The sequence below is a fragment of the Typopeltis vanoorti genome, chromosome 2 (genome assembly GCF_054136105.1).
Source record: "Typopeltis vanoorti isolate ZY-2024b chromosome 2, IOZ_Tvanoo_1.0, whole genome shotgun sequence".
NCBI classification, from domain to species: Eukaryota; Metazoa; Arthropoda; class Arachnida; order Uropygi; family Thelyphonidae; genus Typopeltis; species Typopeltis vanoorti.
In genome coordinates, this window is record NC_143550.1 from 227,628 (window position 1) to 255,327 (window position 27,700).

The 27,700-nt window shown below is 36.2% G+C and overlaps 1 protein-coding gene across 2 annotated transcripts in view; it reads left to right on the forward strand.

Moving 5' to 3' along the window:
• LOC150108773 (fibroblast growth factor receptor 1-like) overlaps positions 1-27,700 on the forward strand; it is a 560,046-nt gene that overhangs the window by 175,389 nt on the left and 356,957 nt on the right. For both annotated transcript variants that reach the window (XM_090410064.1, XM_090410055.1), the window contains exon 5: positions 6,837-6,997. In XM_090410064.1, coding sequence (XP_090266190.1) covers positions 6,837-6,997 — 161 coding nt within the window. The remainder of the gene's footprint in view (positions 1-6,836; positions 6,998-27,700) is intronic.

The window sequence follows — 27,700 nt, forward strand, 5'->3', positions numbered from 1 at the left end:
AATTCCACCAATATAATACGACATAGGATTTAGTTTGACTTCTGTATATTAACTTGTTTCTTTTCTTATCTGGCACCTAGATGGCAGAAAAAATATTTGACAAGGTGCTAAAAGTACCAGAGTTCAAAAGACTAAAATTATATGATGTGAATAGTACAACATTATACAGAAAAATATGCAGTTTATATTTAAATTAAGTGCATTACTTTGTATTTATTGACATTGAACTGACATCCATTTTCCCATACCTACAATTCCAACTTATTCAAATCATTCAGCAAGTAATGCATATAAGCAGCATTCCTGATTACCTATCTTTGCATCATCAGCAAATAGCTGTATGTTGCCTGTCGAATCTATCACACTATCATTAATGTACAGATTGAATAACTGTCAAAGGATTCATCCTTGTGGTGCACCACTAGTTTACCTTGAATCTTGCAGACTCACCCCCCCCCCCAATACCACTTTTTTGATATGTCAGTCAGCCATCTTCTTATCCATGCTGATATTTTATAATCCAAACCCATATTCTCCAATTTATGCAACAGTCTTCCATGCTATATTCTATCATCCATCCTGCAATTGATCACTGAACTTAGTATATATACTCCTCAGTTGGTCATAATTTCATGCTTTGTAGTTCAGTGTGTAACCTTTCCTGAATTGAACATTCATAAACTTAGTCACTTCCCAAGTGAGTACTGCATGAATACTGTCACCAACCGGAGGCAGAATAGTTAAGTCTTTAACTGAAACGCCCTCTGACGCTGTAATCAAATCTAACTTTTACTTGAAGTTCCTTCTGTCACATGCTGCCTGAGGAAGTTGTCCCAGAACAGCTCAAATTCAGTTTCATTTTTCTCGTGAGATTTTACTGCTATTCAATCAATATTTGGCTAATTAAAGTCTCCCATTATGATCATTCTTTTCGCATCCATCGTCTCCAGAAACCCTACTCTAAGGATGAAACATTAGCACTGCTTCTTCATGCCTCCCATGAACAGGGTGGTGATGTCTCACTGAGTAATGAAAGACATCTGCCACCTAAATGTCTAGTTGGCATTTCCCCCAAACTAGGAAGGAATGATTTTCAAGTAGCAATACACTCCTTGCCATAGCCTATTTGTGGAACAGACCATACTATGGGAAAGGAGGATGACTTGTTTGGCAAAGGCTATATATAAAGGGTGGTCTGAAAAGTTCTCAGACTAACAATGAAAAAACAAATTTATAATTTCAAAATAATTTTTATTTTTCAACATAATCTCCCTTAAGACTAATACATTTATTCCAGCGATGCTCCAGCACCATTATCCTGCCCCTGTAGTGGTTGTCGGCAAGATCTGCAAAATATCCCTCTACAGCTATAATCACTTCTTGATTCGAAGAAAAACACTGACAAGCGAGGAAGAGTTTTAATTTTGGGAAGAGACAAGTCAGAGGGAGCCTAATCTGGGGAATTGGGTGAATGTTCCAACAATTTATAGTTCAGATCTCTTAATTTTCCCATTTCCAAAACACCTTTGTGGGCAGGTGCATCATCTTCATTAAAGATGATTTCTTTTTTTCTGAAACCTAGGATTTTTCTCACGAATTTTTTCATCTAGTCTGGTTAAAAGATCGGAATAATATTCCCCGGCTATTGTTTTACCCTTTTCAAGAGAATTAATAAACAAAAATGTCTTTAGCATCCCAAAACACTGATGCATGGACCTTTCCTGCTGATGGAACCGATTTTGTCTTCTTTGGCACTGAACAATGGGCTTCCCACTGTTTTGACTGCTGTTTGGATTCTGGTATGTAATGGTGAATCCAAGTCTCATCCATAGTAATAAATCAATACACGAAATCAGTTTTATTCTTGTTACAACACTCCAAGCACTGTTCAGAGATTTTCAAGCGAGTGCATTTTTGATGTGCTGTGAGCAAGCACGGCACCCATCTTGCACAAAGCCTTTTCATTTGCAATTCTTCATGCAAAATATATCCTACATGTTCTTTTGAAATGCCTATAGTCTCGGCAGTTTCATGCACTTTGACTTGCCAGCCATCCAATACTATATCATGAACTTGATCAATGATTTCTTGTGTTGTTACACTTTTTGGACATCCTTCACGTGGATCATCTTTAAGGCTGGTACGGCCACGTTTAAACTAAGCAGCCCATTTCGTACTTGTTAAACTAAGTAGAAGAGTACCCATAAACTTTTATGAACTTCAAATGGATTTCTTTTTGGTGTTAAATCTTCTTTTACGAAGAATTTTATAACTGCACGATACTCAATTTTATCCATTTCAAGGAATACAGACAACACTTTTACTTCAGACAGCTGTATAAAACAAACTACTTGATGGAATGACTTGCAATTTCACATGGATGCTTATGACAGATGTACCAACTTAGATGGCAATACTATCGTCATGATTTTTTTTTTTTTTCCTATGGTTGAGGCCGAGAACTTTTCAGACCCCCCCCCTCATATACAGAGGCTGTGTGTAATTAATATACATTTATATCATAATTATATAATCTTTATCATTTCAATTGTCAATTTTGTGCATTTCTTCTTTCTTAGGCTATCAGTACATATCCAGAATGGCTCATCATATAATTTAAGAGTATTGGGAATTGTTACAGTAGTGACTTAGTAGAATACTTCTAAACATTACTTATTTTGACCCTTATCCATAACACTGCTGCTTTTAATAGTTAGTTACCTTGATTACTTACTGTGAATTATTAATTCTATTTAATGTTTCTAAGTATTACACTATAGCAAGTAACTTGATAGGTTGTTTCAAGCTAGAGAAAACAGCTGCCAAATGGGCTTCATAATTTGTGAAGGAAATGTTCGTTAGTTAATTTTTAGTGTTGGTGACACATATTTTGTGATTTCGAAATAAATCAGCAGATACATTTCTTCCTTCATGAACAAGTTGGCAACTTCATTTTTGTGGTACGTGATTACCTCAGCAGCAGAACTTTCATAGTTTAGTTAGATAAAAGTAGAAACTATGAAAGTTTCTCAAGTGAAATAGAGGGCTTGTGGTCTTGCTTAATTTATGAAACTTTCATTATCACGCTTTGAAATAATGCTGGATCTAATATCCACTATGCTTATGTAATTTTACATTGCTGAACGTGAAGCCTTTTGGCTCTTTATTTTAGTAATTACTTTTATGTACCAACCGAGAGTTCACTTAAGAAAAATACATTTCTCTGACATTTCAAGTTCCTTAGTACTAAATGAGAGTTTCTGCTCTCTTAAGGTTTCTTCCTTAGGAGAACTTTTGAGCATTCGAGGACCCGTGTTTTCTGGCATGGCCTCTATTGGGGCCGTGTTGATGAATGCTTCTCCCTGGAATATGAGTGGTTCTGCTCAGTTGTAGGGTGAGTCTGTCAATGTGAAGAGCCACTGCTGAGTTAAAAGATCCTTCAGGTCACTCATTGTTGGGCAATCTAAGGGATCGTACAAGTTTTTGGAGAGGTAGCCCTGCACTTAAGCAAGCTGCCTGGTCTCTGAAGAGAACCAATCAGTTTGAAACTGCTGTCAGACCAGTGAAACCTTATAAAGGCAAACATGTAGATGCCTGGACAGGGCCAGTCTTTTAAGTAGCCTAACCAAGGCAACTTGGATGTCTAGCAATGTATTCCCATAAGCTCTTTAGTTAACGTATGAAACTTTCAGAGTTCCTACTTTCAGCATTTGAAATAATGCTGGATCTAATATCTACTTTGCTTATGTAATTTTACATCTCTGAGCCTGAAGCCTTTTGTCTCTTTATTTTAGTAAATATTATTTATGACTTGATAACGATATTATAGCTCTGAGGACCAACATTTTTTTTTTTTTATCTTAGTTGTTTTGACCATACTTTTTAATACTAGGCAACAGTTTAATAATTCATGATAAAAAAAATCAAATCCCATTCTAAATGTATATTATTTAGATAAACACGAAACAATCAGAACCTCATGAGGACAGTGTCAGGTAATGAATAGATAAGATATTTTCAATATGGCTAGCAAAGTTAGTTGGCTAGTTATATACTATGTGAAATGTGGTTTGAAATGCTGCTCTTTCCATATCCTATCACTGTTTTTGTGATATTACGTTCTACCCATTTTATACCTACCTTTTCATTCAGTGTGAAATTTACTATGTAGTTTCAGAAAAAGGTGATGTATATGAAGCTAGATTACATGGATACATGGTATTGATAGATATATCAGAGCTGTATAAACTGTATTTAAATCAAGTATTGAGTGCTCATTTTAGATTGCAACCACCAATATGGTCACTCCATTTTAGAGAGTAAATTAATTATTATTATTATTATTTGTCACCTCCAGGGAGATCGAAGATTCATCAAGGGAGGGCATCTACTCTACAACTCTGTTTCCACCACTGCCGCAACTACCAGCCAAGAGGCTACGGGTTCGAATCCCACTGTGGGCATAGATGTTTGCGATTGTCTGTGGAAATACTAGTGGTGGTGGCCGGCAGTAGAAGTTAGAAGTCGGACACGCTAACCACTTAAGTTAAGAAACAGACCTATGTCTCTTTCAGTATCTCAACGTGCTGTATCATGCTACTGGTGCTCTTGAGACATGGCATGTGGTAGATAACTTTAGGATGCAACTGTAATGAACTAATCTGTTGTTGCATACGGTTGATTTTGTATAACATTTATTTTTATTTTTTTTAATTTTATATTTATTTATTTTTTTTTTTTTTGTGATGGATATGTCTTGGTGCTATCTCATCCAAGAAATGTACAAGAAGATAACATGAAGGAACCAAAAAATTCTTGAAAGGGCAGATGCACAGAAGAAAATCAACTATGCCATTCAACAGCACAGATTATACTGGTGTAAAGAAGAGCAAGCTTCATGGTGTTGGAAACTTATGACAGTATGATGAATTGTACTGCCTTTTGCAATCAGTTGTGAATGTTTTATGCCAGAGTTCATCGTTGTGACTGTTTATTGGTAGAAATGTAATTATGTAGAACTGTTTTTTTTTTTTTTTTTTCGTGACGTGAGTTCATGCTTTTGGTTGTAATGCTTGGATGGATAAATGCCAATTATCTGTAGCAGGTTCAAGTTTTTCAATATCACAGTGTGCTGTGTTATACATACTGCTGGTGCTGCTCTTGGCACATGGTTCAAGGAAGCTGTAGAAAAACATGGCTGGCTATAAAGTCTTGATCCTGGGTCAGTGGGCCATACCAGAGACTCTAACAACAGTACGTGAATTTGCGGCAGTCGTGTTGAAAGAAAAATGTTCCAAAATATCTGTTTGCCTTTGTTTTTTTAAAATATATAGATCTGTTCCAAAATTTATTAATGAGCAGAAATTTAACTGCATATCAGTGATGTTGGAGATGATTTGAAAGGAAATGTAAGATTGTTTGTTAATCATGCTGAATTGGGAAGGTAGTGTAAATAAAGCTGATGTACAGATCTTATAGGAAGATTTGAATAGACTGATAATGATAAAATATAAGTTTTGTACCGTCTACATTTGTAGAACTGCATCGATAAAACTGCACTGCATGATAGTAAGGATATGGGAATAATGGCCGACAGCAGAGTCGAAGGTCAAAGAATGTATTAAAAAAAAGTAAACAAAACAGCATGAAGCTCAATTGGACGTTGAAAAACCAATTAGAAAGTAGTGATACAGAGGTTGTTCTCCCTCTTCATAACAAATGAACAAGATAATGACTAGTTTGTTGGATGCTCCCTGTGAATATTCAGCTGTTCTGTGGTCTTCCAAAATTTTGTTGATAGGCAGAAAAGAGAATATAATAGAAAAATGTTATTAAGGACATTTTGTAGCATAGACAATAGAAGAATTTTTTCAGCACTTGGCAGAAGAGTAGGAGTAATTTCAAAATTGAATAAGAGTGTGGTTTGCAATAATAAGAGGTGTAGTTATTTTGCATGGTGCAGCCGAATGGGTTAGAGTTGGGAGTGGGATGGTATGAACCACCTCTGACTCCATATATATACCTGTAAAGCTTGCATGATAAAATTCCTTGAGGGTATTGGAAAGGTAATGCTAGCAGTATTCTATTCTGTACTTGTTTTCTTACACTGCCACTGACAGAGTGTGAAGGGGGGGGGGGGGAAGAATGGCAACAAAACCTATGCCAAAGAAACATAGTTAATTGAAGACTCGGACTGTAAAGTCAACGATAAAGAGGATTCAAGTCGTCTACACCACATATGCCAGGTGTGGAATGATGTAATAATTTCCACCATAACATCATAATGTAAGCCTGGCTAAGAACATTAAATGCTCATTTTCTATTTTTGGTGTTTTTATTCTGCAAAATAAGACTTCAGAATGAAAGAATGTGGCTCCAGCCATATATTGTGCAATAACCAGGACATATAGTGGTATCGGGTTCTGATACCACTATATTTCATATAGTGGTATCAGAACATCCTGTATACCCAAAGAGATTACATATTAGGAATTTGATGTAATCTTTCATCCCAAAGTGCATAATATAACATTTTGCTACATTAAACTGATCATTATCCTTTCTCTCCCCCCCCCCCCCCTCCACACACACACACACACACACACACACACTGCTAGTTTATTAATTTAAATCATTTTTCAGGTTCACTATTTGTATAATCCTGAATACACCACTGGGAAACATCATTTCCCAGTGATCAGTATTTAATTTATCATTTTTAATCATAATTTCATTCTAGAAAATGAAGGGCCAATTTTACTTTTGTGGTATTTTAAAAGAAGTGTTGATTTTTTATCTGTTTATGAAAGTACTTTTTCCCCCCCTCCTTCATGTAGGTGAGCCTTTTTTTATTTCTACTCAAAAGATGGAATTGCGCCTCATAGTGAAACCTGCTGGAACTTCTGTTACACTGAAATGTCCAGCTGGAGGTAATCCATCTCCTGATATTATTTGGCTAAAAGATCTGCATCCTCCAAGGAGAGAACTTAGTACAGAGGTAAACTGTTAATACTATTCATAGATTCCTTTCAATAAGTGGCTTCATTATGAATAATTCTATACTTTATATTAATGTATATGTTCTTCACTATGGGAAACTTTTAGGGACTGCAGGATTAGTTTGATATAATGGATAGTTTGCTGTAGTGAATTTCTTTTAGAATAGTAGTGTGCCTGTGATCTTTGGTTGGCACTTTTCGTTAGTTTGGTATAAGGAGCGAGTTTGTTATGCCATTGTATACTCAAATGTATACAATGGCATAACAATAAGAGTTAGTTACGTTGGAATACTTGATCATCTCAGATGAAGAGCATGAAGTGACATGCACATAGCCACCTGTTGATATGATATGTCTATAGCTGTATATGTAATTCTTACTGCTCTGCAAAAATATTGTGAAGGAATTTAAGATATGATATTACTCATTCTCGATATGTCCCTGACTCCTTGGAGTTCTTTCTTAGTAAAGTATAGTACTAAATGTTAAAAATTTTATTTATTAAATTACTAAAATAAAGAGCCAAAAGGCTTCAGTTCTGCGATGCAAAATTATAAGCAAAGTGGATATTAGATCCAGCATTATTTCAAAACCAAATGTAAAGACTATGAAAGTTTCCTATGGTAAGTTGACCAGAGAGCTTGCAGGAATGCAATCCACAGCATTCACGATTTTGCTTAGTGCAGACTACTCAGAAAACATGGGTGCCTCCCAAGTGTCTATATATTCGCCTTTTATTAGTCCGTTTTGATAAGGTCTCAGTGGCCGAACTGTTTCGAACTGGGTTGGTTCTCCTCAGAGACCAGGCAGAAACCTTAAGAGCGCAAAAGCTCTTGTTGCGCTAAGAACTTGAAATGTCAGAGAAATGTATTTTTCGTAAGTGAACTCTCAGTCAGTGCGTAAAAGTAATTAGTAAAATAAAGACCCAAAAGGCTTCAGTTTGGTGAACAGAACATTTCACGTTCTTTAGTACAACTAGAGTTTTTGTTCTCTTAAGGTTTCTGCCTGGTCTCTGAGGGGAACCAACCATTGCAAAACAGCTGTCAGGCCAGTGAGACCTTATCAAAATGTACTAATAATAGGCGAACGTATAGATGCTAGTGCCTATTTCTTCTAAGTAGTCTGCACTTGAGGAAACTTGTGAATGCTGGGGAGTTATTCTTCTTGTAAGCTCTCTGGTTAACTTATCTTAGGAAACTTTCATAGTTTTTACATTCGGCTTTGAAATAATGCTGGATCTAATATCCACTTTGCTTATAGTACTTATTAAATTTCAGTTTATTTGAAATATATTAACGCAGAGATATATTTAAGGTTCATTGAGAAGAAAAACAGAATAATTTTGTAATCTTGAAGGATTTTCTGATATAGAACTTAAAATAGGGTCAAAAATCATTGTAAAAACAAAAATAATAAGGAGAGTAAAAACCAAATATATATTGAAAGGATAAAAATAAAAAGTTAAAGAGTTAGACTCTACAAAGCAGTACAATAATTGTCTGAAAAAGCAATTGGAGAGAGTCATCTGTTCAATGCATTTCTATGTATTCAAGCATTCAGGTTTGCTGGAAATGCACTATTTTCTAGCCAGCCTAGTTTGCTTCTTTTTTCTTCTGGAAGAAGTGTTCATTTCTTCCAGTTTAAACAAGACTGCTGCTCATCATATATAAAAATGACTGCTTGTTACTCTGGGAAAATTATAAGCACTTCTTCATGGCTTATCCATATTTTCAATTGAACATCCTCTAAAGGAAAAGTTGTTAATTTCTGAAAACACTATGCTTCCCTCTTAATGAATTTATTCTTGGTGTCTTAAGTAATATCCTTTTATACTCTATTGTCCCCAAACCCTCCTAACTACCAACTTTCAGAACATATTCTTTTCTAATCAACAGCTCTTACACTCTTGTCCATTGTAATTAACATTGTTTAACAACCTTCCTGTTCAGAAATACATAATATTCATGTAAGTGCAGTATTGTCTGGCATATACTAAAACTTAGATGGAAAATTCAGTATATTTTCTTCTCCCCTCCTCTCGATGCACTCTTCTCCTCTTAAAGTTTCAGAATGAAAATAAATTCAAAATGAACTTTCATGATTTAATACCAGAAAATAAGGAAATAAATCCTCTTATCCTTTTTATTCTCTAAAGGAGATATGTGGACGCTTCTTTTAGCCATAACTAATTTTTGAAGACTAGTACTTGGGCAGTCTCCATACCTTCAGGCATTCATTGATAATGACCTAACTATCAATAAATTAAAGCTTTTTTGTGGGAGGTGAAGCAGAGAGAGAGGAGTATGGCAGACAACTTCAGCTATCTTGTGATGATAAGCAGACACTTCTCTTAGCCTTAACTTTTGAAAACTAGTAGATGGGCAGTCTTCACACCTTCAGGTGTTCATCGAGAATGAGTGAACTATCAATAAATTAAATCTTTTGCAGGGAGTGAGAGAAGAGAGATAAGTATGGCAGACAACTACTGTTATCTCATGTTCCTAAATCTTCACTCATATTGTTCCTATTATTATTACACCCTCCATGGAATCGACAGACTCATCGTCAGAGGTTCATTCAACTGACAACATATTTATCATATAGAATCTTAAAATCCTTAATGCTCCTTGTGTTAACAACATATTCTGGTAATGCATTCCATTCACTGACAATTCTCCATGTAAAAAATCTACTTCTCACACCCTTCTTCACCACACTTTTACATAACTTCCAGGAATGACCTCTGGTTCTTTCCCTCTCACCTTCTACTCTTTTTATAATTCCCTTTGGATTAATCTGATAAAATCATCTCCCTAACTTAAACGTCTCTATCATATCATCTCTCTTCTTCCTACTCAATGAACTCTGCAATCCACATTTCTTTAACCTCTCTCCATAGCCAGCATTCCAAACTCCTGATATTGTCTTATTCACTCATCTCTGGACCCTCTCCAATGTCTCCACATCACATTGAAAACCAGGTGACCAGATCTGAGCACAATAGTTCAAATGTGGTCTGACGAGTGCCTTATAGGCACAACCACTTCCTTATCCTTGCATGTTGAGTACTTCTTATCATAGCAGCACTATGATGTGCAACCTTTGCGACACTAACAACATGCCCTCTAAACTTCAGTCTACTGTCAACCATCACTCCCAAATCTCTAATCTCATCCACTTCCTGTAGTACAGCACCATTGATATAGTACATAGACTTATATTTTTGCACTTCAAAATACAACACCTTGCACTTATTCATATTAAAACTATAACCCCACTCTTTTGTCCAAGTAAAAAGTCTATTCAAATCATCCTTAAGGGATTCACCAGTCAGTCAACATGATATATTGTTTACAAACAAGTGAAACCACAAGGACCAAGAACAGAACCCTGTGCCATGCCATGGGTTATCCTTCTTTTTTGAGACACTGCTCCATCATACACAACTTGCTGCTGTTGTTCAGAGAGCCAATCTCTGATCCATCTAACCAATATACCATCTATTCCCATCCTCTGCAGCTTGTACATTAGTTTATCATGTGATAATCTATCAAACGCTTTTGCAAAGTCTAAGAATATTACTGTATGTGATTCTCCCTTATCTAACACTCGTCACCTTATCATAAAATGGAAGTGAATTACTAAAACTGGACCTACCACCCTTTGCAAATCCATGATGACCATCATAAAGAATGCTCTGTCCATCAGCCCAATTCTGATTTTCTATTCCTTACTAATCTCTCCAGGACCTTGACCACAACTGCAGTTATACGACGGGCCTATAGTTGGAGACTTCTGTCTTAGAACCATGCTTGTGGAGTGGTACTTTTTTGCCTTCTTTCCACTCTGTAGGAACCTTATCCACTGCAAGACTTTCAATAAATAGCAGGTCAAGGGGCATAACCAACTGTGGTGCACATTCCTTAAGAATATGTGGTGATATGTAATCCATTCCCAAAGCCTTATTCACATCTAACCCAACCAACATCTGAATACACATATGTTTCTTTCACTTCCTATTCTCCTAATACTTGCCTCTCTTCTATATATTGTACCGGATCATTTATACCCGTATGATATACGCTGATAAAGTGCTTGTTCAATAATTCCACTATATCCTTTGCAGATGTTAGTCTGCTGCAATACCTATCCACCAGTGTTAGTCTGCCATAATTATTCTTCCTCTTGCTTGCCATATAGTGGAAAAATTCCCTTGAGTTAACCTTGGCCTGACCAGCCAATCTCCTCTCATACTGCACCTTTTCTTTCTTTACCATGCTCGTCACCTTTCTAGCCTGCACCTTCTACTCTTCATGGATCTGATCACCACCAACTGTCTTGTACCTCCTCCATAACATTTTCTTTTCCAGCACAGCTTGCTTGATTTCTCTGTTCCTCCATCTCACTCCAACTCTAATTACTCCCTTAACCCTAAGTATGCAGTCTTACATTGCTTTGATCAGATACTGCCTTCTGAGTTCCATGCATTGTCAACATCTTTTTGTGCTCAGCTCATCTATTCAACAAGACAGTGCTGGAACCAGGGATGGAGAGATCACAGGATGATAGGCAAGTGGGGGAACAAAGAAAGCGTTCGAGAGAGAGAATGAGGGATGCAGGTGAGTAAGGAAGAAACAAAGTGGTTAGAGGTGCGATGTATGGAGACTCGGTGATTTGTGGTGCACAAGATAGAATGCCAGAAGAGTGTTTGCCTGGAGAAATGATAATCTGACTATGGCAGTTAAGCGAGGTGAAAGGGTTGTGTGATGATGGACACGAATGACTTGAGAGGCATGTGAATCAGGTGTCAAGAGATCAGAGATTCAATCTTGAGGTTGTATGGAAGAAGACCAAGAAAGGGAAGATATTGAGTGTTTTGCCCAGGTATGATAATGCAGAGCTATAGAGCAGAGCATCAGTGATGAATAGTATAATAGCCAGAATTTGTCAAAAGAGAGGCTTGGATTATGTGGATGCTTGGAGGGCACTTGAGGACAGAAAGGAAACATATGCAAGTCACAGCTGGCTTTTGAATGAGGATGGACATTGGCATCTGGAGAGAATGTTGTTCTCTGAACAAGTTAGTGTGTCCATGCAGGGAAACTAGAATTACTGCAGTGGGCAAAAGCAGGGGTGACCTCTTGTGGGAATAGGTGCTTAGGAGAAGGATAGGTATAGAAACAGTGACAATGCCTTGATTCTTTATACTAATGCTAGAAGTATTGGAAATAAAGTAGATGACTTAGTGGCACCTATAGCATCACAGCCTGTGCAAAGATTATTGGGATCTCTGTGACTTGGCTAATGGAAAATGATATACTGGCAGGAATAGAAGTTATCAGGGTATAGCATTTTTTGACAATATAGGAAGTGCAAATGCTGTGGTGAAGTACTGCTTATGATAAGTGGTGACTTGTATCCTCTCAGAGTGAAGGATTTGGAGTGCAATGGCACTAATGATTTTGAAAGCATATGGTGTGAGGTAGATGTGGGCAGGATAGGATATTTAGTGGAGTGTTTCTATTAGCCAGGGAGCATAGAGGGTGAAAAGCAGATGTTCAGGCATTTGAGCTTGACAAACATAAAAAGAATGATTGTTATGGGAGATTTTAACTACAGCAGTAGAAATAGGGAAGAGGAAACTGCATGTAGTAGTCCTAATTCTGTATTTTCTCTCTTTGAAAGGATTAGGTTAGAAAATAATAAGACTTATAAACTGACCATAGATTTTTAATTCGTACATATATTCGTACAGTATTGCCTACTGGTTTCGCTAGCATCTGACTAACTTTTACAAGGCTTGCACAGTACAAAAAAATGGATAAATGCAAAAAAGGTTAAAGAATACAAAAAACATTAGTACTTGTTAGGTAGCTAAGGTAACACATTTGTGTGACATGTCTGTATGCATTGTGACTTTCTACTCAATATCTTGAACATGCATTACATCCAAACACGTAATATGATTATTTGCATACTGTAGTTCTGTTGAACAGAGGGAATTGTTTAGATTTTTCCAAGTATCGTTCAGTATGGCCCCTCGATTTCTGTTTAGGTTGCTGCCTGTACGTAGCACTACTGCCACTTTGAATAATCTATGTCTATAATCATCAACTACTTAGGGCATAGAGCTGTTATCCCAGTCTATAGTGTGGTTCGAAGTTGAAAAGTGATGTACTAAACCAGAGGTGATCATTCTGTTGTGATTTACATCACCAACATGTTCTTTCTGTTTTATTTCCAGGCTTCTCGAAGTTTGTCCCGTGTAGGAAAGACCGCACGTGCATGGAATATTATACACACCTGGATATTTATAAAATGGAACACTGTCCTTAGAAGATCTTAGAACCTTTCTGATGCTAGTAGTTTGTTTAAATACAACCCTGGTGTTATGGGCTTTTAACAATCTCACAATTTTGGTGGCAATTGAACCTATAAAGAGGATGACTGCTGTTGAAATTTGCTGGGAGACTGTTCTTTCTTGTTGGTTATCTTTGTATAGAAATTTGATGTTTCGAGGATAACCATTTTGCGATAGTGTTATAGTGATTTGGGATGGTTCTGTCTGAACTTCATCGTCGGAGATAGTTTCTGGCTCGATTTCTCAACATGTGGATGATGCTCTGTTTATGTGACCTATTATGGTTTGAAGAGTAATGTAGATATCGTCCAGTGTCCGTAGTTTTTTTGAAATTGCTATCTTAATGATATAATCACGTAATCACAAGAAAGATATTTATTTAATGATATAATCACGTAATCACAAGAAAGATATTTATTTAACCAAATATTTCGGTCTGGAAATAGCAGACCATCGTCGGTGGTATTACAAGAACAGTTTAAAAAAAAAAAATATACAAGCTAGAATACTAACAATAGATCGTTGAAATTAGAACATGCCGCGTGATGTTATATCACTAAGTATGAAACGAAATATTTTGAAGTAGAAACATGATTGAATTTGCTATAAAAAAAAAAAAAAAAATAAAAAATAAAAAAAAATTAATGAGTAATCTTGATTAGGCTTTCCCAGATTTTTGATATAGATATGCAGTCATTACGATTCAGGTTGGGATGATGGAGCAAGGCCTCCACGCTTTCCTTGAACAAACGTTCGAACCTATAACGGGATCTATGTAAGAGGCGAGTTTTGGACCAAAGGATGCTGTGGTCAGTTTCAATCCCGTGTTGAGCCAAACCAGACTTTTCAGGTTTATTGTGAAGAATGGATGATTGATGTTCTTGGATTCTTTTTTCAAGAGAACGTCCAGTCTGTCCAAAGTAAGAGAGATCACAGTTGCAAGGAATTTGATAAACTCCAGGAAGAGATAAAGTTGAGCGTTTGTCTTTAGGAGAAGGAAAATGAGAAGACAATTTGTTAATAGGAGAATACGTAGCTGTTAAATCATATTTCTTCAAAATTCTTGCGATAGGTTCTGAAATACCGGAGATATAAGGAATAGGTACTCGACGTATTGAATCTTTGTTGTTTTGTGGAGGATTATAAGATGTAAGAAGACGTTGAATACTTTTTTCAGAAAAGCCATTGAGTTTCATGTGTTGCTGGATAGTAGAAAGTTCTTTCTGTAGATAATCAAAAGTAGAACAATTAGTTTTGGCTCTTTTGATGAGACATTTTATAATTCCTGTTTTTTGACATGGATGATGGGCTGATTCTTTCAGAATATAACGACCTGTGAATGTTGGTTTCCTGTATACTGTAGTTGTAAGAATATTTGAAGATGATCGGATGAGGAGAACGTCTAAAAAAGATAACTGGTTGTTTTCTTCTAATTCCATAGTAAACTTTATGCGATGATGTAAGGAATTAATACTGTTTAAAAAAGGAAGATAAAGTGTTTTTACTGTGAGGCCAAATAGCAAATATGTCATCTATATATCTTACCCAAAAAGATGGTAGAGGGAAACTAGATGTGAAGAGGACTTTTTCTAAATGTTCTAAATAAAAGTTGGCTAAAGCTGGAGAAAGAGGACTTCCCATGGCTGTTCCTTCTACTTGGCTATAAAATTTGTTTTGACATATGAAATAACCAGAATGTATAACGAAATCGAATAGTTTTATAATATCTTGAGGAAAGATGTCAGCAAGTAGTTTTAAAGTTTCCTTAAGAGGTACATTGGTGTATAAAGATTCTATATCAAAACTAACCATAAGATCTGTAGGTTGTAAGGAGACATCTTTTAATTTTTCTAAGAAATCTGAGGAGTTTTTTAAAAAAGAACTCGAGTTGCCAATGTAAGATTTCAGTAATTTAGCTAGATATTTGGCTATACGGTAAGTAGGAGAATCAATGCAATCTACTATTGGACGAAGAGGATAGTCAATCTTATGGATTTTTGGAAGGCCATAAAATCTAGGAGGTCTTGCAAAATGAGTTTTAAGTCTTTCAATTGTGTCTTTATCCAAACTGATGACTTCATCAAGGAGAGAATTTAATTTCTTTAGTTGTCTGTTGGTTGGATTATAATCAATTTCTTGATATGTGGAGCGATCTCGAAGCAAAAGAGAAAGTTTTCTTCTGTAATTTACTGAGTCCATAACTACTGTTGCTTTTCCCTTGTCAGCTTTAGTGATAATGAGGTGATTATTTTTTCTCAAGGACTGTAAAGATTTCATTTCAGAAGGAGATAGAAGGATTTTTCTCAAGGAGTCCTTGAGAAAAAATAATCACCTCATTATCACTAAAGCTGACAAGGGAAAAGCAACAGTAGTTATGGACTCAGTAAATTACAGAAGAAAACTTTCTCTTTTGCTTCGAGATCGCTCCACATATCAAGAAATTGATTATAATCCAACCAACAGACAACTAAAGAAATTAAATTCTCTCCTTGATGAAGTCATCAGTTTGGATAAAGACACAATTGAAAGACTTAAAACTCATTTTGCAAGACCTCCTAGATTTTATGGCCTTCCAAAAATCCATAAGATTGACTATCCTCTTCGTCCAATAGTAGATTGCATTGATTCTCCTACTTACCGTATAGCCAAATATCTAGCTAAATTACTGAAATCTTACATTGGCAACTCGAGTTCTTTTTTAAAAAACTCCTCAGATTTCTTAGAAAAATTAAAAGATGTCTCCTTACAACCTACAGATCTTATGGTTAGTTTTGATATAGAATCTTTATACACCAATGTACCTCTTAAGGAAACTTTAAAACTACTTGCTGACATCTTTCCTCAAGATATTATAAAACTATTCGATTTCGTTATACATTCTGGTTATTTCATATGTCAAAACAAATTTTATAGCCAAGTAGAAGGAACAGCCATGGGAAGTCCTCTTTCTCCAGCTTTAGCCAACTTTTATTTAGAACATTTAGAAAAAGTCCTCTTCACATCTAGTTTCCCTCTACCATCTTTTTGGGTAAGATATATAGATGACATATTTGCTATTTGGCCTCACAGTAAAAACACTTTATCTTCCTTTTTAAACAGTATTAATTCCTTACATCATCGCATAAAGTTTACTATGGAATTAGAAGAAAACAACCAGTTATCTTTTTTAGACGTTCTCCTCATCCGATCATCTTCAAATATTCTTACAACTACAGTATACAGGAAACCAACATTCACAGGTCGTTATATTCTGAAAGAATCAGCCCATCATCCATGTCAAAAAACAGGAATTATAAAATGTCTCATCAAAAGAGCCAAAACTAATTGTTCTACTTTTGATTATCTACAGAAAGAACTTTCTACTATCCAGCAACACATGAAACTCAATGGCTTTTCTGAAAAAAGTATTCAATGTCTTCTTACATCTTATAATCCTCCACAAAACAACAAAGATTCAATACGTCGAGTACCTATTCCTTATATCTCCGGTATTTCAGAACCTATCGCAAGAATTTTGAAGAAATATGATTTAACAGCTACGTATTCTCCTATTAACAAATTGTCTTCTCATTTTCCTTCTCCTAAAGACAAACGCTCAACTTTATCTCTTCCTGGAGTTTATCAAATTCCTTGCAACTGTGATCTCTCTTACTTTGGACAGACTGGACGTTCTCTTGAAAAAAGAATCCAAGAACATCAATCATCCATTCTTCACAATAAACCTGAAAAGTCTGGTTTGGCTCAACACGGGATTGAAACTGACCACAGCATCCTTTGGTCCAAAACTCGCCTCTTACATAGATCCCGTTATAGGTTCGAACGTTTGTTCAAGGAAAGCGTGGAGGCCTTGCTCCATCATCCCAACCTGAATCGTAATGACTGCATATCTATATCAAAAATCTGGGAAAGCCTAATCAAGATTACTCATTAATTTTTTTTTTTTTTTTTTTTTTTTTTTTTTTTTTTTTTTTTATAGCAAATTCAATCATGTTTCTACTTCAAAATATTTCGTTTCATACTTAGTGATATAACATCACGCGGCATGTTCTAATTTCAACGATCTATTGTTAGTATTCTAGCTTGTATATTTTTTTTTTTTTAAACTGTTCTTGTAATACCACCGACGATGGTCTGCTATTTCCAGACCGAAATATTTGGTTAAATAAATATCTTTCTTGTGATTACGTGATTATATCATTCAGTCTTATTTCGCAAGTATCCTTAAAACAACAGATATTTATTTAACCAAATATTTCGGTCTGGAAATAGCAGACCATCGTTGGTGGTATTACAAGAACAGTTTAAAAAATATATATATATATACAAGCTAGAATACTAACAATAGATCGTTGAAATTAGAACATGCCGCGTGATGTTATATCACTAAGTATGAAACGAAATATTTTGAAGTAGAAACATGATTGAATTTGCTATAAAAAAAAAAAAATAAAAAAAAATAAAAAAAAATTAATGAGTAATCTTGATTAGGCTTTCCCAGATTTTTGATATAGATATGCAGTCATTACGATTCAGGTTGGGATGATGGAGCAAGGCCTCCACGCTTTCCTTGAACAAACGTTCGAACCTATAACGGGATCTATGTAAGAGGCGCGTTTTGGACCAAAGGATGCTGTGGTCAGTTTCAATCCCGTGTTGAGCCAAACCAGACTTTTCAGGTTTTATTATTATTATTATTATTATTCCTGATACCTCCAAGGAGTCCGAAGACTCATCGCGGGAGGACATCTTCAACTATCTCTACACCTTACCTCTACTACGAATCAACGCCATCTACCGCCCACCTCCAACACCACCACAACTAGTAATTTCTGTCTGTAAATTGCGTGTGTTCTGAAGGGCCGATTTGCATGTATGCGGGATGAAAAACCCGAGTTTCCGGGAGAAAAAACCCTGCTACCTCCGTATGAGATCGGCTAACTCACCATCGATTGAAATGTTTATTGTGAAGAATGGATGATTGATGTTCTTGGATTCTTTTTTCAAGAGAACGTCTAGTCTGTCCAAAGTAAGAGAGATCACAGTTGCAAGGAATTTGATAAAGTATCAAATAAAGTATCAAGTATCCTTAAAACAACAAATTGCTATCTTGTCTTTTAACTAGTATGTCGAAGAAGTGTAGTTCTTCGTTGTTTTCTACTTCTAGAGTAAATTTGATTTTATTGTGGAGTGAGTTGATTCTATTGACAAACATATGTAGGTTTTCCATGTTGTCCTGCCATATGATGAAGATATCATCCACATATCTCCTTCATATTGAAAGTTTAGGAGTAATGTTGGTGAAGATTTCATTTTCAAATTTCTCCATGAACAGGTCTGCACATGGTGGTGACAGAAGGCTACCCATGGCTAGACCTTCTAATTGTTGGTATACCTTTTTGTTAACTTTGAAGAAATTTGATTGTAGGCAGTGCTTGAACATCTTTGTAATATCAGCAGGAAAGAGATCTTTGATAATGTTCATGACTTCTTCAACTGGAACATTTGTGAATAAGGATACCACGTCTGTTTGTGTTATCTTCATGTTTTTAAGTTTGTCAACAAATTGTTTAGAATTTTTTATGTCGAACTCTGTTCGCCTGATTTTTCCCTTAAGTAAGTTAGCCAGGTGCTTAGCCAATAGGTAAGTGGGGAAGATCCTGCCATCTACAATCGGACGAAGTGGCACTTTTTCCTTATGCACTTTAGGCACTCCATACAGTCTAGGAGTAATGGGATGTGAGGATTTAAGCTTTGTTTTTTAAGTAAGTTATTTTTAAACAAGTATTCATGTTGCGGATCAGGAAGTTTGTCTCATTATGATTCTTCGTGGTATGATCTTTGTTGAGGATTTTGTACGTGGAACTGTCTGATAGTAAGTTGTTTATCTTCTTGAAATAGTCTTGAGTTTAGGATGATGGTGGCATTCCCCTTGTCTGCTTTAGTTATTATTATTTCTTTGTTTTTCCTCAAGTTCCGAATAGCTTTCCTATCATATGGAGTGGTATTAAGTTTTGGTTGTTTTGCTGTGGTTAGAATAATCGTGCTTTGGAATCAAATATCGTTGGCTACAGCTTGTGGTAGCGGGTAGAGACTTTTTTCCATTCCACACATAAAGTCCATTTTAGGAATGTAATTTGGAGTGGTTAGGTTAGTTTTCCAACTGATTACTAGGGTGCAAGGTGGTTTCCTGATGCAAGGTGGTTTCCTGTTGCCTTCCTTGCCATAAGTATTTGATGTTTCTGCATGTGTTCATGGGATCGGTTTGCCTGTTTTGAGGGATGAAAAACCTGAGTTACTGGGAGAAAAAACCCTCCATTTCCTTACGAGACCAGTTAACTCGCTTTTAGTCAAAAGAGACCAGATAAAGGTTCCTGGATGTCATGGACAGGAATCGAACCCAGGTCTTTCCGAACAAAGGGCTTAGTCTATGATGACTGAGCCATGCATGTTCAGCATGTTGTAGAGGAGTGGAATTGTTGATGGAGAAATGCCTTAGACAAAAAGTAGTAGAAGGAACACTAGGTTCAATAGTTTTGCATTTGGTCATAGCATCAGAAGATCTGATTATAATAGAGATGGATCTCTTCCCTCCAGTTGGAGAGAGAGTGACCATGTGGGTTTGACTTGGAAGATGAATAGACACGCAGGAGTATTAATGCAGGAAGAAGATAGTTCTAACTTTGCAATTCTGGACAGCTGCAGGCATGGGATCAGCCATCTAAATAATGGAACCCCAGCCCACCATCCTTCATCCTTGCATGGAAATATGCAGTGGAAGGGGGGGGGGGGTCAGGCAGCAGTCGGAGCCATGATCTCACAGCTGAACCGATAACCCTGTCCATTCAGGATAGTACTGAAATATATGTCCTACAAGCACCAACTTGTAAAAGTGAAGTAGGAGATGGTGGGAAAGAAGAAACGGTCTTTGCTGGGGACTTTAAGCTTCTTTGAGGAAAGCTCCTCAAAGAAGCAATCCCAACTTCTAGGACAGAAGGGACAGAAGACCTTTTCTTAGGGGTGAACACGATACAGAGGTATCTCCACTCTTCCAGGATAGTGAAAGCATGCAACGGTCACCTGTGCAGGGAAAACTATAGTCTCGACCTTAAGCTTCTTGTCATGACCAGAGGGGAAAAGAGGGATAATCCAAACCCATATTCTCCAATTTATGCAGCAGTCTACCATGCTGTATTCTGTCAAAAGCCTAACCAAATTCCAAAAACATCATGAATGCATTCCCCTTATCTAGTTCAATGGTAGCATTGTTATAAAATGTGAACAAGTTGCTAAAACATGACTTTCCCTTAGCAAACGCATGTTGCTCATTGCAAAGTAGAGATTGACGGTCAACCCATTTCTGAATACAAGCCCTAACCAATTTTTCCAAAATCTTCACCGCCACTCCTGAGATACTAATTGGTTGATGGTTGGATACATCAGTCTTTGCACCATCCTTGTGCAATGGAATTACCATACGTTCTTTCCATTTCTGAGAAATCTTCTCTATTCTGAGGCTCATATTAAAGAACCAGGTCAAAGGAATAGCCAGTTCAGCTGAACACTCTTTTAGCACACATGCTGATATCCCATCATTCTCTATTACTGAATTCTTATTCAGTTTGTGCAACAGCTCTAATACCTCATCCTCACACACCTGAGTTTCTTCATCCAGTGAAGAGGTATCAGTGAGCTCAATGTTGCGTACACCAGGTAGATAGCTTTTAACAAAATGGGCACTCATTAGTTGAACAACCTCTTCTGCATCTGTAACCCTTATGCCATCTGCATTTAGGAGAATTATTCTTTCATTCTTTCTTTTACTTGCAGCACATCAATATAATTCTTGTGGGTTGTCTTTGGCATTCAGAGCCAGTTTATTTTCAGACTTTGCTTTCCGTACAACAGTTGCGATTATTTTAGCCTTTCTAGTTTAACTGGAATACCCTCTGACACTGACCATGAAGGAAGGTCAGCCTGAAGGAAGACATGTGACAAATGTGTGTAGAAAAAGAAGAGTTGTTTTCATTCTCAGTAATAAATTGGAAAAAATTGTTTGTTCAGGTGGTTTAGGAATGTATTTAATTTTTGATTGTCATGGAACCAAATGGCGAATATATTGCCAGCATATCCGAGTCAGACTTTGGACTTTTTGAAACTAGAGCTCATTGTTTGATATCTTCCTTGTAAAAGTTAGCTGTGGCAGGAGTGGGAGTGGTAAGCTCATGGTCATGCCTTTTTGCAGGTAAAAATTATTTTGCCAAATGAAATACCCAGAGCAAAGTACGTGGACAGACAGGGCCATGATGTTGGGAAGAAATTTCTTCTATTAACAATAACATACTCAATGAGGCTTTTTTATTTTTTGTCTTCTCTCTCCATGCAAACTTATGCACATCTTTATGTAACATGGTATTCATAATGACTAGTCCATATCCTTAGCAGAAATGTAGCAGGTACCTACCATTATTGCCTTTCCCTTTTCTTTAAATTTTCCCAAGAAATTTCTATATATCTGGTGGGATTCACTTCCTATTTAGATCTCCAACAAGTAAAACTATTTCCATTTTCTTTGTCACCTGCCTGTTCTAGTGACTCAATAAATTCCTCTACTTCTTCCTTAGAAGATCCTTCTGTAGGACTATAGGCACAAATACATTTCCTTGTCCATTTTCTCTATTTCGAAGTTTTGCCACATAACTACTTGAAACTTGCCTCCTAATCAATAAATTTATTTTCATGTTTCATATGAAATGCTGTTGCTAGTCCTTCCTTTCCTTCAACATTATTATCCTAATTTAACATCCAATACTTATTATTCAGTAAGTTCTCACCTGTTTTCATCTCTGTTTTGTGATACCAGTTTTTGTCATCCACATGGTACTATTCCAGTTCTGAAAACTCAGTTTCCTCTCCATTAATACTTCTAATGCTGATGGCTGGTTGCTATCTTCAATTCTACTGACTTTGGGTTTGTTCTTCTGGATGTTGAGCTTGAGTCTGTTCCTTGTTTGTTCACTTAGTTTTAAGTATGATAAAACTGAATATCACATTAAAAAAGAACAGTATGTAAAAAAGTTTTAAAATGAATTAAAGTTGAGCAGCTTTTACAAGTAAACTGTAGGCTCAATTATGCACACATTATTGAAGAAAAAATAAAACTTTTCATAAATGAGAACCAAACCTTGGGAGTTTCACTGGCATACTATGAAGTAAACATTGAGGTATAAAAGTTTCATAGTGGCTACACTGCATAGTTCAGATGGGCTGGTTAGAAGTTCAAAATCCTGATGATTGAAGTAGAGCTGTCATAGTTTCTGCCTATAAAATAGGGAATAAAGCTCCATGTGAGAATTACAGAGGAATTTCTCTACTAGTGTTTAGGTAAGATTTATGTAAGCATACTTGAAAAGAGGCTGAGAAAAATTGTGGAAGAGGAATTAGGAGAACAAGCTGGATTCAGGCCATATAGAGGTTGATCAGATTTTCACTTTGACAAATAGTTAAAATCATGGGAATATGACAACGACTTGTATTTAAGTTTTTTAAATCAGGAAAAGGCATACAACAAAGTACCCAAGGAAAAGATTTTCAACATACTATAGTTATATGGGATAAATTGAACATTATACAGGGCATTATATAATATATATTTAAGTTGTATGTCAGCAGTTAGAATTGAAGTGAATACAGGAAGATGGTTTGATTTACAATCAGGTGTTAGACAAGTATGTGCATTATCTCAACTATATTCATCTATATGGAAAGAAAGCAGCATTAAACGGAATGTTCAAATTGGAGATATCAAATTTAGCTCTTTGCTTTATGCAGATGATGTACTTCTAAACACGTCTGGTGCATGTGTAAAATAGTCTAGTATGTTGTATATGTTATCTATATATATGATCTTGCTCGTTGCTCATTTTTTTTTCCTTCTCTATTTTGGATGGATTCCTACCTTTCGAAATCTATATTTCTTTCACCTGAGAGTAATGGGAATATTTGTTTAAGTTATCGACTGCGTCACCCATTCCTCGATATGGTAAAAGAAATATGATACTTCCAGTAGGTTGCAAAAGTCTCACAACTATATAAAATAACACTTGATCGTCCCCAAGTAATCAATTTTGCTTTGAAGTCTTGGCCCTTCACTCATGCACTCTCTATACCAAATGTTCCTGTTTAGGTTCAATTTTTTTTGGGATCAGTGCATTGCAATAAGAATAAGATCAGGCAAAACTCCACATAAAATGCAACAAAAAATTTAATTAATCAATAAACAGACATATTTTACACTAAAAGACTGGATGGTCCTCTGTAAAATTCTCAAAATACTAAGGCGTTATCTGTATTACTCGAGGAAATATCTTTAACAAAAATTCTCAATATGTGGAAAAGCAGCGTTGAAAACATATCACGATCAATACAACAATTTCTTAAATTAGCTAAGAAAAGCCACACACGAATATACACAATCATTAGATTAAGCCATAACATAAATCTTTCCCTAGGAATTAGCTAAACTCATTCATAGATGCATCAACAATTTCCCGACAGAGCGAGTCTTTAAGTATACTCAGGTCGTTAATGTCCCACTTAATTGAATTGTCAGTTCATTAACCTATCCCTAAAATTGTCACACAGTACTACTGTCTGTGTTCACTGGGCATCTACAGATGTCATATGGTCACTCCGATGCTCAATGATGTTCCACACTAGGCCTCGCTGTGTAGTCCTGTTGTTTGCCCTTCTGGCAGCCTCACCTCTCTGAAGATCAGTCACTCCACACACGCCATCCATCTCATTGATGGTTTACCCCTGCCTCTTTTTCCAGGAACTTTACCTTCTATTACTGTTCTGAGAAGTCCTCCTTCCATCCTTTCTATGTGTCCAAAATATTTTAACTTTCTTCTGTCAATATCCTTAAGGAGCCTTAAAGTTCTACTAATCTTTTCTAACACCCATTCATTCATACGCCTTTCAGTGTATATCCTCAACAGCCCTCTGTAACACCACATCTCAAAAGCAGATATCCGTTTCTTATCTGACTTCTTTAGGTTCTAAGTCTCGCATCCATAAGTCGCTGTTGGAAAAACAACTGCATCTAAAATCCTCAACTTTGTTCCCATGGAGATAGATCCATCCTTCCAGATTTTAGACAAGTCTCTGACTGTTGTTTTAGCCATTCGTAACCTTTTTCCCAACACAGTATTAACCAAATAATATTCAAACTCACATGGGCTGTCTTCTATAAGGGTGCATCCTTCAATTTCCACTGGCTGCGACTTCCTATGATCCTTTTTTTTTATTCTTTTTTTTCTAGGTCCTTGGATTATCGGCAGCTCATCAGGTTAGCTCGCGGGACTTGGGTGACCTTTCATCGGCATACTAAACACACTGGCGAAGGGCTGCAGTTTGTCAGGGCCTTCGTGGACTCAGTAGAGTGGAATGGCTCACAGACAAGTTCGGCTGCTGCTTGGCTGTTCGTCCCCTGGTCATCCTCGCTTCTGAGCTATGACGGCCTACGGCATTTCTCCCTTTTCCTTCGGCTTTCTCCACAGTACATCAGGGCTTCACTCTAAAATTCTTACTATGTCTTCCCCCCCCCCCTTTTTTTTTTTTTTTCAGTCTCTTCTCCCGTCTTATATCTGCCTTGGTTCCGAAACCCAAGGTTCAGTTTTTTCACCCCCATGCATTCCTTACATGCACTTATGCAAGTCCTTTAAGTTATCATGTGATTTCTGGTTCTGGAACTTTCGCCGATCCCCCTTCATTCTGTCTTCATGTTCTAATCAGATTTTGTCGGCTAGCGGAACATTCGTTTGAATCTTTCCACCCCTTTCTGCATTGACTTTGAGGTTACTTAGGGTCAAACTTGTAAACAAAACTTCAAATGGCTTTCCGACTATAGGGCGTTTCCTTTAGCCTTGATAATTTTACATCTTTTGTTTTTCAAAGAGATAGCTAATTCCCGTTGGGCTTAGCTACATACAATATACAATACATGCAATGCACACATATAATACATACATGCTACATACAATACTGAATACTAAAGGAAAAGATTATTTATAGATATTCTGGGTTTTGCCTATCTGTAAAAACTCGATGTATTTGTTATGCAGAATTTCTTCTTGCTGCATCGAATTTTTACACAGGTCTCCAGCAATTCTCTAACTAAATTGAATAATAGCTATATCAAATTTGTCATGAAAATCGGCAATAAAGACCATAACTGTGAAAATAGGTAGAACAAGAAAATGTCAGGTGCATTCTGAATGGAACCTATAGAACAAATAAAATATTTCTGTTATTCAGGCACGTTTTTTATTGAAAATGACAAGTTAAATTTATTCGGTTGTCTAGAAATAGACAACCGAATCAACAAAGTTAGTATGGTGAGAGCACAGTTGAATAAATTTATATGGAATAAGAGAGAATTTAGCCAAAACACTAAACTAGCAGCATACAGGACAGTGTCCAGACCAGTTTTGCATTAGAAATAAAGCACTGGATCAAATATTAGAGACCATAGATATGCGAGTGCTTAGAAAAATTAAGGGTGTTAACAGATGGCATCGGTGGCAGAATCATATTAAAAATGAAGACAGGAGGGAACTTGACATTGTTTGCATTCAAGAATTTGTGAGCAGGGATAATCCAAGGTGGTATGATCATTTAAATAGATTGGAAGAGGAAAGATTAGCAAAACATGTATTTTATTCCAAGATGGCAGTCAAAAGACCTAGAGGAAGACCAAGGGCTAGGTGGATTGATTGTCAGAAGTACCTCAGAACAATGAACTGTTAGATACAACAATATTGGAGTGATGACAAAGTAATAGACTAAGTTCGAGGAAAAATGTTGATAAGAGGTTATTAATAATGTAATCTTAATCTCACATTCAGTTATTAATGTTAATAGGAAATCTGAAAGAATAATATCAATTTTAATAAAAACCAAAACCACTTACAATTATACAAATTTATGCACCCACCACATCTGAAAATGAAGAAATTGAGGAATTTTATGAGAAAATAGAGTTAACTATTCAAGATATTGGAACAGTGAAAAAGGGTGTTAATCATTATGGGTGATTGGAATGCCAAAAATAGGAAAGAATTATTATTATTATGGATATCTGCATGGAGTCGGTAGACTCATACGTGAGACCCAAACTATCAAAACAATATCTATCATACCTCTTCTTGAATTCATTTACAGATGAACTCTCAGCTGAGTCAGGCAATGCATTCCATTCATTCACCACTTCCAAGCAAAAAATCTAGTTCTCATACGCTTGTTAACCACACTTTTCCTTAATTTCCAGGGATGACATCTTGTTCTTCCATTACTTTCACACAACTGAAATATTTCCGTTGCATCAATCTTATAAAAACCTTTTATAAGTTCTGTTGTAGGTCCATATGGTATAAGAAATGATAGTGGTGACAGATGTATTGAATTTTGTTTAAAACATAAATTGATAATTGAAAACACTTTTTATAAGAAAAAGCAAGAGGTATTTTCCTACTAAGTGTTCCTGGCAAGATCTATGTAAGCATACTTGAGAAACGGTTGAGAAGAATTGTGGAAGAAAAGCTTGGTGAAGAACAAGCTGGATTCAGGCCAAATAGAGGCTGTCAGGATCAGATCTTCACTTTACGACAAATAGTTGAGAAAGCATGGGAATATAATAACGATCTGTATTTAAGTTTTGTTGATCTGGAAAAGGCATATGATAAGGTGCCAAAGAGAAGCTATTCAATTCTCTACAGTTATATGGTGTCAATGGGGGCATTATAACAAGCAATACTTAGTCTTTATTTGAGTTGTAAGTCTGCAGTTCGAATTGGAAGATGGTTTAATGTTAAATCTGGTGTGAGACAAGGATGTACATTATCCCCTCTATTATTCATGATCTATATGGATCACATTATGAAGGAAGGTGGTATTAAATATGATATCAGAATTGGAGATGTTAATGTCAGCTCTTTGCTTTATGCAGATGATGTTATACTTATAAATAAATCTGCTACAAGTTTGCAAGTGTCCCTGACTAAATTGAATAACTGCTGTAATAGATATGGTATTGAAGGTCAGCATTAAAAAGACAAAGACAATGAAAATAGGTAGAATTGTTGAAAATGTCAATTGTGTTGTGAACGGGGAACCTGTGAAACAAGTAAAACATTTCAGCTACTTACGCACGATTTTTACTGAAGATGGTAAATTAAATATGGAAATAGACAACAGAATCAACAAAGCTGGTATGGTGGGAAGTCAATTGAATAAATTCATATGGAATAAGAGAGTAATTAGTCGGAACACTAAATTAGCTGTA